General features: G+C 48.1%; 1 protein-coding gene across 13 annotated transcripts in view; it reads left to right on the forward strand.

The window, feature by feature from the left end:
* PKNOX2 (PBX/knotted 1 homeobox 2) overlaps positions 1-12,228 on the forward strand; it is a 317,669-nt gene that overhangs the window by 279,011 nt on the left and 26,430 nt on the right. For all 13 annotated transcript variants that reach the window (XR_006208719.1, XM_042959546.1, XM_042959543.1 and 10 more), the window contains one exon: positions 4,309-4,497. Coding sequence is in view for 12 of the 13 variants with exons in the window: in XM_042959546.1 (XP_042815480.1) it covers positions 4,309-4,497 (189 nt within the window). In the remaining variant the exon portion in view is untranslated. The remainder of the gene's footprint in view (positions 1-4,308; positions 4,498-12,228) is intronic.

The raw sequence follows: 12,228 nt of genomic DNA on the forward strand, positions 1-12,228 counted from the left end.
TCAGGGAATCAGAAAATGGAAAGCACCTGAGAGCCCAACCCTCTCTTTTTATGGAGGAGGAGGCAGACACCTACATCAATAGGTATTTTGACCCCTGTGCACTAGGCCAGGAATGAGAGACGAGAAGCCAGAGCAGCTGAATAAGGGAACATTACCAGGGAGAGTTCTGGAAATCCAAACGTTTAATGTCCCCAACACTATTTGGTCTTCCTGGAACCTCATACTTCCCATCACTGAGCCACTTTCCCCCCAGAAACCATGCACCCTTCAAACTGCTTTTCTCCATCTACACAAATCCCAAGAGCCCATCTTGAGGGTGAAGCAACATAGGTCACCCAGCTTCATATCCTAGTGTTATCACTTACCAGCCGTGTGACTTTAAACAAGTAAAAATACCTCTGGGCTTTATTTTCTTCAACTGTAAAATGTGGGCAATCATGGTGCCTATTTGCAGAGGTGATTCTGTGGTATAAATAAGTCATGTGATAGGTTTAACACAGTGCCTGAGACATAGTAAGAATAAGAAATGTTCGGGTATTGTTATCAATCAATCAACGAGTCAAGCGCATTTATTAAATGCTTTATGTGGTGCTAATTACTCTGAAAGACATAAACCAAGGTATCCATGGCCAAAGTCAAGTAGGAAACTTAGAGCAGATGTTCATTCAGTACCAAATAATCCATTCTAAAGTCATGATTCTTTTCTTTGCCTGGGAGAGCACAGTCTCTTTTGGTCTCAGCCCCACAGAGGGAGCATTCCTTTAAGGTAAGACCCTAGGATTGAGCCCTGTGTGAAGACACAAAACTGTTGGTTTCTGTCTTTGAGTGACAATTAGTCTAATTCAGTACTCTGAGAGCCCTTAATTAGTTGAGCACAGTTCCTGGCTATCAGGCCATGCAAAAGCTAACCCAGAGACTACTCAGGAGTACTCCACTAGAAATGCCAGCGAAGCTCAGACAGGAGTGTGGCACTGATGTCCAGCCACACAGCTCTACTCACACCTGACCGTCAAAATTCCGGGAGAGATTCTCTGCTTGTTTCCTAAGCACCAAGATGTTAGCCAATAGCTAGAAGGGTAGAATTAAACAGGGACTCCCTGTATATTGCTTATGTCGACATCAATGGGTCTCAAAAGGCAGCAAGGCCCACCCCCTTTCATTTTTCATTTTGTTGTCATTGTCAATTCACATGCGGTCTTAAGAACTAATACAAAGAAGTTCTGATTCCCTTCTCGCATAACTGTTAGTACAGTTTCACAACCAGGAAACTGACAACGATACAACCCACCAATCTTATTCAAATTGCACCATTTTACATGCACTTCGGTGTGTGTGTTTAGTTTTGTGCCATTTCTCACATATATAGATTCATGTAAACGCTGATAGTCGAAGTACAGAATAGTTCTTCCCTTCTCCCTCCCGCCCCCTTCTGCTCCCCCTGGCCACCACCCATCTGTTCTCCATCTCCACAATTTTGTCATTTCAAGAATGTTAGATACATGGCATCATACACTGTGTAACCTTTTGAGATTGGCTTTTCTTTAAAATTTTTTTTTAATGTTTATTTATTTTTGAGACAGAGAGAGACAGAGCATGAACACGGGAGGGTCAGAGAGAGAAGGAGACACAGAATCCGAAGCAGGCTCCAGGCTTTGAGCTGTCAGCACAGAGCCTGACGCTGGGCTCAAACTCACGGACCATGAGATCGTGACCTGAGCCAAAGTCAGACACTTAACCGACTGAGCCACCCAGGCGCCCCTTGAGATTGGCTTTTCTTTCTCAGCATAATTTCTTTGAAATCCATCAAGTTGTTGAGTGTCTCAATAGTTTGTTCTTTTTTGTTGCTAACTAGTATTCTATGACATGGATGTACCACAGTGTCTTTATCCATTCGCCTATTGAAATATATTTTGGTTGTTTCTAGTTTGGGGCTGTTAGAAATAAGGCTGCTTTGACTGGTTTTTGTGTGAACACATATTTTATTTCTCTGGGATAAGTGCCCAAGAGTGCAATTGCTGGGTATATGGTAAGCATATATGTAGTTTTATAAAAACAAACAAACAAAACTGTTATACTGTTTTCCAGAGAAATAAACATTTCCAGAAAAATGTTTTACCATTTTTCATGTCCCCCGGGAATGTATGAGTGATCCAGTGTCCACTTCTTTGCCAGCATCTGGTGTTGTCACCATTATTTATTTTAACCATTCTGATAGGTGTACAGTGATATCTCACTGTGGTTTTAATTTACATTTCCCTGGTAGCTAATGACTTTGAATATCTTTGCATGTGCCTATTTGCCATCTGTATATCCTCCTCAGTGAAATGTCTCATGTTGTCTTTTGTCCCTGTTCTAATTGGGTTGCTTGCTATGTTACTGTTTACTGCTGAGAGCTCTTTATATATTCTAGAAATAAGCCCTTTGTCAGATACATGGTTTGCAAGTATTTTCTTCCAATCTATAGTTTGCCTCTTCATCATCTCCTTCACAGGGTCTTCTGAAGGGCAAACACTTTTCATTTGGGTGGGTCCTAATTTAGCAGTTTTTCCTTTTCTGGGGCAAGCTGGTATTGTCAAGCCTAAGACCTCTTTGCCCACGCTTAGGTCCTGATGATTTTCTTCTGCATTCTTGTTCTAAAAGCTTATAGTTTTATATCTTACATTTAGGTCTTTGATCCATTTGAGCTAACTTTTATAGAAGATGTTAGATTTCAATCAAGGTTCACCTCTTTCCTTGTGGATATCCGATTGCTCCAACATCAGTTGAGCAATGCTTTTTGGAAAAGCAATTTGGCAATAGTTATCATGAGCCAAAAAAATGCCCGTAGCTTTTTTCCTGTCATTTCTGGGAACTCACCCTAAGGAAATGATGCAGACACATGAATAAAAGCTGTAACTTGGAAAACAGTCACTGGAATGTTTTTTGTAAAATTGAAGAATTGAAAGTAGCCTGAATGCCCAACAATCAGAGATTGCTTAAGGATGGCACACGTGGGAAAAAATATGCAACAATTAAAAATATATTTACTCAACTATCTTTACCCATTCAACAAATATTTACTCAGTACCCATAGTGTTGGTGCCAGGATAACGTGGTAAGCAAATTAGACACCATCTCTCCCTTCTAGAAGCTCACAGCCTGGAAGGGACAATGGAGAAAATAGTTCCGGTGCTTAGAAAAATACATTTGGGAACACCTGGGTGGCTCAGTCAGTTCAGCATCCGACTTCGGCTCAGGTCATGATCTCACGGTTTGTGAGCTTGAGCCCCATGTGGGGCTGTGCGCCGACAGCTCCAAGCCCGCTTGGGATTTTCTCTCTGCCTCTCTCTCTCTGTCCCTTCCCCACCTGTGCACATGCACTTTCTCTCTCTCTCTCTCTCTCTCTCTCTCTCTCTCTCTCTCTCAAAAATTAATAAATAAACATTTTGTTTTAAATGAAAATACATTTGGTATACCAAGGAAAAAAACAGGAAACAAAATTACACACGGTGAAAAGACAAAAAAAAAAAATCGTTGTTTTGGGGTGATTGGGTCAAGCATAGTTTATTGTCGTCTTTTCCAAACCTCCCGCAGCACTTTTCTTTGCATAATAATAACAATGATAAAGAGAAAGCTCCAGTTGAGAAACAGCTCCTTGCCAGGGAAGGTTGCGAATATCCATTTGAAGAGGCAACAGGCACACATACAACAATCCAAAGGGCACAAGAGTAACCACCACGGACAGCGAGGTGTTCCAGAGCCCAGCTAAGTCATGCTGGATGATTCAGTCAGTCAATAAGTATCAATGGGGGGCATCTGCAAGGTGACCTGTATTACATGAGGCGCTCAGAGTACATGTGTAAGAATAGACAGTCCCTGACTTCTTCGGGCACTCACAAGAAATTCTGATCTCCATCTTCCTCGTGCCTGTTCAGCACTTCACTTTTCCACTTGTGAATCCTTTCAACCAACCTAGACAGTTGTTAGGGAGGGCATAATTATCCCCATTTTTCAGACAACAAGGTGCAGAGCAATTGCCCAAGGTCACACAGATGACACGTGGCAGGGCTGGTGCTAGAGACCTGGCTTTCATCTCTGTGGTCCTCAGAATACCATTACTCAAGAAAGATTGTGTTAACAGTGGGCTCAAAGCATGCAAACAATCAGCAGACAGCCGTAACTAGAATTTAAATCGAGTGGATGAGAAAGCGTATACCTGGGGCAGGGGATGGGCTTCTCCCCCCTGGTGTGCTCAGGGCTCGGGAGGTCAAGGCAGCACGGGGAGTGTCATCTGAACACCTGGGCTCACTTCTCCCCTTTTCTCCCCAGATGGTGAAGGCAATCCAGGTCCTGAGAATTCACCTGCTGGAATTGGAGAAAGTCAATGAACTCTGCAAGGACTTTTGTAACCGCTACATCACCTGCCTCAAAACCAAGATGCACAGTGATAACCTGCTCAGGAATGACCTCGGGGGACCCTACTCCCCCAACCAGCCCTCCATAAACCTTCACTCACAGGTAACACACAGGGCTGGGTCCTAGCTCCTAAGCCAGGTGTAGAAATGTCTGAAGGTCCCCTGGTGGCCTAGGAAAGTGGAGCAGGCTCACTGGATCCTTTCAGCATAAGGGCCCTCCTCTGATCCACTCCTTCTCATCAGCAATACCAGAACGCACCGTGCCAAGGCATTAATATTCCTTAGAAGATGACCAAAGTGATTCCTGGCTTCCCGGCCCGAGATATCCTAAGAAATGTGCCTAAGTGTTGAGATGGAAAGCTTTCCTGGAGGATGAGGCAGGAGCAGAGCCCGCGATGGACTCCAACCTCCTAGCCTCATGCACTTCTCAAGAGGGCTTGCTAAGCTCCCCATGTTCTTGAGAAGGACAGTTTGGGGAAAGTGCTCCTTCCCTGAATCCCACCCACCTAATAAATGAAGACAGTTTCCCATGCAACTGCTTCTCCCAGATCGTTTTCTAGTTGCTTGCTCTACCCTGACTCCTCTGTCTTCCTAAGGTTCAGGGCCACTGTAAATGTCACTTCAAGTTACCCCCCTCCCAAGAGTCACCTGCCACCTTCATCCTGGGGACCGGGGATGTGGAAATGGCAGCTATGTGTTGTAGGTGAGAATGGAGTTTTCCCTCCAGGGCAGAATATTTTCCCCAAACCTACGAGCTAAGAAAGCTGCCTGGTGACCACCTTTTCATCAAACTCACTGACATCTACGTAAGCCATAGCTCACCACTTTCTTCCTTTCCCAGTGAGCTCCCGAGTCTAGGACAGACACGTGGAAGGCCCCTGGAGGTTTAGAGTAGCCTATTCTCATGAGACAGTCGGGCTTGGGGGAAAGGATAAGCTTTCTAAGATTGATAGGTGCTGGAAAGAATGCCTAAGAAAGGGGGTGTCATTTTTATCTCTAAGCTTTAAGGGCCAACACACTTAATCCATCCCTCCAGGTTGGTAGAGGCAGGGAAAGGGTCGGGGGGGGGGGCCTCTAGAAGGTCAGCCACGCCTTGCACATATTGACAACAAGTATTACATTAAACCCACCCCAGAGGGATCTCTGTGGGACTTGACAGTGAGTACTGCATGGGACATGAGGCAAGAAGTTTATTTCCTCTTCCCATTGCTTGAAATCACCAAATCACTTTATTACAGATCTAAAAACAGCCGCCCAGGCTTCTGCTTGCTAATATTCTCTCGAAATAGACTCATTCCTTCAGAGTCTTATTGTACTTTCCCTTATGATCAAAATTAGCAAGAAACTTGCATAAAAGAGGACAATAATTGCTCAACGAGCATCTCGTTTGTAATTTATTAGTTTCTATTATTGTGGGTTACCATGGCGACGCTGCACAGCCCCGGTGACGGGAGAGATGCAAGATAGGAGCTGAGGAGGCTGTGAGGCCTCACCAAATGGAGATGCACATTTTTATCAGTAATTTTCATGAAAATAATAAGTGAGGAGTTAATGAGATGGAAAGCCATCCTGTGGCTATTGTGAATTTTTTTTAAGTGTTGATCTAATTAGAATGCATCGGTCAGGAAAAGTAATGAGGATTTAGTGCCTCACAGAGATGTGAGGATCATATCAGAAAATTAGCACAAGTCTTTGGAAATAATCAGGTCCTTGGAGAGGCTCTGGATTTCCCCTCCTGGGCTCTCCAAGTCTACCTCGAGCGCTGACATTGGGGGTGTACCAGGGCAGTGAGAGGAAGAAAGGAGGGCCAGGGGGCTTAGCAGCCACAGTGGCCCGCTTCAGGTTGGGGTCCTGGGGCTGACAAGTTAGTCTGCAGCAAGCAGGGCCACTGGGGATGTGGAGTTGGCAGAGAAGGATAACATGGGCTCTGGGTGAGCCAGGGCTCAGAGATGCTGCCTGCGAAAGTCGGTCCTCCCGGGAAATCCCAGCATTCGGTGCCTCTGAGCTTTGAGGACGGAGGAGGGAGAACTTTGATTCCCGTCATTGTAAATATCAGATCTCTGCCCGACAGCAAAGCTGGCCCTGGGGTGGCCACTGCAAAAAAGCTTCTGATCTGCTTAGAAAGAGGAACTCAGACAATCGGGCAAAAACAAAGACAGCCAGAAAAAGAAGAAAAGACACTTAGCAAGTGCTTCCGTTTGGAATTTCTCAAACTTGTCCCTTCATTGCCTGTGACTGCCACCACGTACGTAGTTCTGACTTCAGTGGGTAAATAAGATAATTACACACAGGTTGCTGCCCTAGATTCCTACCGGTTCCCCTGTCCTGTCTGGCTAGCCCTCAGCCCTCCACACGCACACACGCACACACATACACACACACACACACTTACCTACACATGCCTCTTAAGCTTCTGTTGCTGGGTTTGTTGTCCTAAAGCTCTGTTCTTGTCATTCTCTGAGCTCGAAAGCTTGGATTGTCATCAGAGGTTTCACATCCTATCGCCTGATATTCAAGGCTCCTTCCAGGTCCCCATTCACCCATGCCTGTTTGTTAGGGTGACGCTTCCACACCTCTGCAGGACCAAACCCATCCTCTTCTGCAAGGACAATAACAAGGCTGCTCTCCCCTGGAGGTCTCTCTAGGTGCCCCATGCAGAAAGCACTTTTCTTGCTCTCAACTAACTGCTAGAGCACCATAGGCCACTTATATGTAAATATCACATGTGACTTTATCTCTGAGTCGCTAGTGTAAGTGTTATTCTCCCCTCCTAGATGACAGACGTGTTTTGGGTACAGACAGTATTTTATATACAATTATAACCCATGCCTGGCAGCGGCTAACCCAAAATCTTATGCGTGGACGGCCAGTAAACATCTGTTGAAAGAAGTAAGACAAGGAGAAAGAAGGAGACAGATCAAGAGAGGCCAGAGGAAGCCAAGGGAGGGAAGGAGAAATCAGAAGAAAGATAAAGGGGAAGAAAGACAACTCTGGAGAGTCACATTCAAGAGAGGAGATACAGGAAGGATGAACATCTGTGGCGGGGCCGGGGGGAGGGGGTGGGACAGGAAAGGGTAGGAGACGCAGACCGAGGAAAAGGGAAGCGAGGCCCCAGAAAGATGGAGACAGAGGCAGAAATGAGAGGGAAAGTATGGCAGCCACAGTGGGATGAAGGGACAGGCCAGGCAGGTGTGGTGTCAGTGCAAAGTCAGGTGCAGGGAGAGGGAATGTGAAGAGGACGTGCCCAATGCTATCCAGGTCGGACTCCCGTCACTGTCTCCCTGAGCTGCTGGGGGTGCGGGGCTGGCGGGGCCTTCCCGGGAAGGAGAGTCTCCACTGCCAAGAGAATTTTCAGGAGAGGAGGCAGACGTCAGGGCATGGGAGCCAGTATGGGAGAGAAGAGAGAAAAGGAGTGTCTGGTGTGGGTGCGTGTGTGTGTGTGTGTGTGTGTGTGTGTGTGTGTGTGTGTGTATGATGGTTCACATTCGTCATGGTTCGACCTTAATCCCCCCAGCCTGAAATAGCCACACTGAGCGCCAGCCTGGTCCAGGGAGGGGTGTCTCCCCTCTGGAACATGATCCTCAGGACCAACATTCCAGCCGCCTGCCAGCTTTGTTGCAAACTGCTGGCTCATGGTTTTCCCTATGTGCTAATCATTCAGCCTGTGTTGCAAAGCGGGAGACATTTTTTTCTTCAAATTGGTTCCCCCCACCACCACCAGATGCCATACTGTGTCCCCATTCAGCTCTATGGCAGCTGGGCACATTCGCGGCTTGGCCTTCCATTTCTGAATGTGAACTTTCTCTGGGGGATGGAATCGGGGTAGAGAGTGGGGGAGATTGCTTCCACCGAGTGAGAGAGCTGAAACAGAGTTCCCAAGGAACTGAGCCACAGCTACTTTTTCCCACATCCCCAGGAAGCCGTCCTGTACTGCCCGCACTGGAATGACATCCAAGCTTCCTCATAGCTCCAAGCCCAGGCTTCCTGCAGGGGCAATCCCCCGGTAAGGAGGCTCATTCTAGACTCCAACTTGGGCTTCTCCTATCTTTCCCTAGAGGGCATAAACTAAACCATCCCACTAGAGAGACCCTAACTCCTGCCTCGCTCAACTATTAATTTGACTTGAAACTCACCCCTCTTTCTCTGTAGGGATTTTAGCTGCAACCCTATTGTGGGCAAATCAGACTTACCTGCAGATCTCAGCCACCCAACATTTGGGGGGCACTTACTGCATGCACTGTGCTAGGTCCTGTGAGAGCATAAGTGAATTGTCCAGAAGGAGCTCCCAACCTCAGTGTGAGGGAGCTGTGAGCCACACCTGAGGATCCTGATCAGTTATATGAGCTATAGAAGGCTCCAGGTCAAGTAAACATTGAGGAAGGCAGGAAAGGAGCAGCTGGAGACAGAGCCACAGGAAGCGGTCTGGATTGAACAAACCACATGTGTGGCTGCAGGTTGCCCCAGCCATCACTCGGCCTCCTTCCTCCTGCCCTGGGAAGGCCTGGGCCCAGCCTGCACACCGTCAGGGCCAGGGTCTGTTCCTGCCAGAGGCAGAATGAGCAAACCTCAGCATATGGATTAGATAGGCCAGCAGAAGGATTTTGCCCATTGTCATTGGAGAAGTTGGAGATTCACTGGCTTTGGAGGACTTCCTGGAGGAGGGAGATGGGGGGGGTGTGCTATCTGGGAACTCTAAAAGTGAGCGTTCCCTATATAGAGAGAAGTCTGGGAGATGGTAAGGAACAGAGACAGCCTTTCAGAATCCCTGGAGAGAAGCTGGTAGAGGAGAAGAGGCCATTCATTCCCACATCATGCATCTGTTCAAGCCTATTGAGCCTGCTGAGTTCCAAGGATATCAAAGTGGATATGGGATAATCTCTGACCTCCAAATGTCATAATGGAGTATCTTGCAGCCAAGTTGTAGGGGGTTATGCTTTGAGGCTGATAATGATGGCCAATCTCCAAAGATGTGAGAGGTAATGGAGAATGTGGGCGATGGGATAAGGACTGAAAACATGTTGGAGGCAAATTAATTGAGTAGCCTCTTATGCTGCTCCAAGAAGATCTGGCAGAGAAAGGGGAAAATTTCAACATTTATTGAGCCTCCCCCACATCTCAGGCACAGTAGGTACTAGGTGCTTTACATATATTATCTTATTGACTCCTCACAACAAGGCCACAAGGAGCACATTATTTTCTCCATTTTCTCCCCCAAGGAAAGAGAAGCTCAGAGAAGTTAAGATATTGGCTTAAGGTCACATACCTAATAAACAGCAGAGGCTGGGATGGGCTACTCCCAAGTCTATGTTCTACTTGTTAAAATCACTCCCTTTACCTTTTTTCCTGACATCTATGAAGAACCAGAGGTCCTGGGCCCTGGAGAGGGAGAGGTGACCCCACTTAACTGGAGAGCAGGGATTTGAACACTAGAGAGGAAGAAACTAATTGCTGGGAAGCAAGAATTTAGATTTGCTAATAGATTGAAAGTAGGGACAAGAGTGGTACAGAGTGAGCCCAGTTCTGAGACTCTGGGCCTGGCAGAGCGGGTAGAACTCTCCAACCATGTGAAGTCCCTAAAAAAATAGGAAGGGACTGAGTACATCCCTCCCTGGGGAAGGTAGACTTACCTCCTGACCTACAGGGAGTTTGCATTTGCAAGATTAGCAGGAGGTCAAGGAGGTGGGGGCAGTCACCTCAGTCTAGCCCCAAGTTCTGCCCAGTGACCAACCATCGTGAAGATTTGACCAGGGAGTTTTAAGGCTGGTGGAAATAAAGGGAGGTGATCTACCCTGCAAGATCACCACTGGGCTGGAAAGAGGACACCCCCAGACCACAGTGACAAAAAGTGGAGTTCTAGGAGCTATTCTGCCTCACTCTTGCCATAGCCATTAAAGCTGTGCTTTCTGCCAGTTCCTAGCCCCCAGCCCTCCAGCTCATAGGACCCGGAGACCATGAGACCGCCCTCCCAGCCAGGCTAATGAAACCTGAGCACTTCTCCCCTTCCGAGAAGGAATGTTCCTTAAGAGCAGCAGCTGCCACTTGTCCCCACAGGCCAAAAGTGCCTTTCCCTTGAGACTAAAGCCCCCAACAGGAGCAGAGCAGGAACAGGATTAGGTGGCTTGTTTACATGTGTTTGGCTTCCCTGAGTTTGGGAGCCCAGCTTTTCCCAGCCGAGGACAGGACTCTGGGCCTGCCAGAGTGGAGGAAGGCTGCCAGGAACGGGGTGTCTGGGGACAGGGTCAACCTCCCCACCCTCCTCACCCGCCTAGGGCGCATGCACACGCACACACACACACACACCATCCCAGGCCAAAACCCAGTCAGGCCATGTGTTTATTGAGCATCTGTCATGCACCCAACACTGTGGTAGGCAGTTGGGGGGAATTCAAGGAAAGATCCCTCTTTCCCTCAAAAGATCTGCAATGAAGGCCAGGGAAAGAGGACACAGAAAGAGCACCATTATGCTATATGTCCACGATATCAGGCCAACAGGAAGCATTGAAGGAGTCAAGAGAATGGGCCATGGGCATACCCAGGGTGAGTCAAGACAAGCTTTCCTGCAGAAATGTGGCGCCCAGAACCAAGTCCCCACCTCCTAGCCCAGGCCAGTTAGCCCACAGACCTGCCCTCCTGGGAGGTTTGGGAAGTTGTGGGGAGTGTGATCTGAGCTGGTGGATCAGCAGAGACCCCTAGTGGCCTGGGGGTGGATGGCAGACAGCTGGGGTGGGGTAGAGTGGGAGACAGTGCCCCCCCAGCCCACCGCCATCTGCTTACCCCACCCACCCACCCACCCACACATTCCTAGGGAACGGCACTGGTTTCTCTAAAATCCTCAGCTGGAAAGACCTTTGCAGCGTCATCCAGTTCGAATCCCCTGCTTTACAGGCATCCTAGTAAGATAAACATTCTGGCTGTTTCAAAATAACTTAAAGGACAGTTTTTCTATCGGTTTTTTTTCCTTCACTCCTTCCTTTCTTCCTCCCAACACAGTTTATTCCAGGAATTTCTTCCTTCAGTGGAAGTTAAGTCTCCCCGGGGCAACATAAGCCCTTTCCCTGTTAACAGTGAAGACCCGTGGCTCCAGGGACTGACCCGGCTCCTCCTAGGCCAACAGCAGACCCTGAGGTCAGAGTTCACAGTCATTGTCAGGTCACACATTGTCAGGTCACGCCCCACCCTCCCACCCTCTACTTCCAAGAGTAATCCCAGAGACTTTCACTTTTTCTTCAGTAAGGTTTCCTTTTGCACAAATCATCTTTTTTTGTTCTCAAATGAGATTTGGAGTAAAACTCACCACAGTGAACACCGCGGCGCAGAAAGAGTGGCCGACGGCCCCAGGCGGCAAAGGCTTTGCAGCTTGTCCCCGGGTGGGGATAGGAGGCGCAAGCTGTCAGCCCATCTAAAGCTGCTCCCCTAACCTTGCTGTGCCTGCTCCTGAGAGGCTCTGTGCCTCTCTGTGTCTCAGGGAAACAGCACGCGAGAATCAGCAGTGGGACAGCTTCTGGGGAGGCCTGCAGAGCCCAGCTCGTGAGTTTCCATCCAAGTCGTGGGTCACCTGGTCCAGGCCCTGCCACTGCATTCCTGGGAAACTCTATGGACATTTTCAGCTTTGGGGCCTATTTCGTACTCTGAAAGCACGTCCTACTGCTAGAAAGTAGGAGACTGCACGCTTCCCAGTTAGATGGGATGGCTCAACCAGGGAAGCCAGGCTTCTGGCAACTTTCCGAGGCTGGGGGACACCACAGACATGTTCCTGGTGGGACAAGGCAGAGCTCTTGACCTAGACAACCAGCTCTGAGCCCCTGGCTCCTGGACAGTTTGGGCAGGGATGGGG

This window comes from Panthera tigris, chromosome D1 (genome assembly GCF_018350195.1).
Source record: "Panthera tigris isolate Pti1 chromosome D1, P.tigris_Pti1_mat1.1, whole genome shotgun sequence".
NCBI lineage: Eukaryota > Metazoa > Chordata > Mammalia > Carnivora > Felidae > Panthera > Panthera tigris.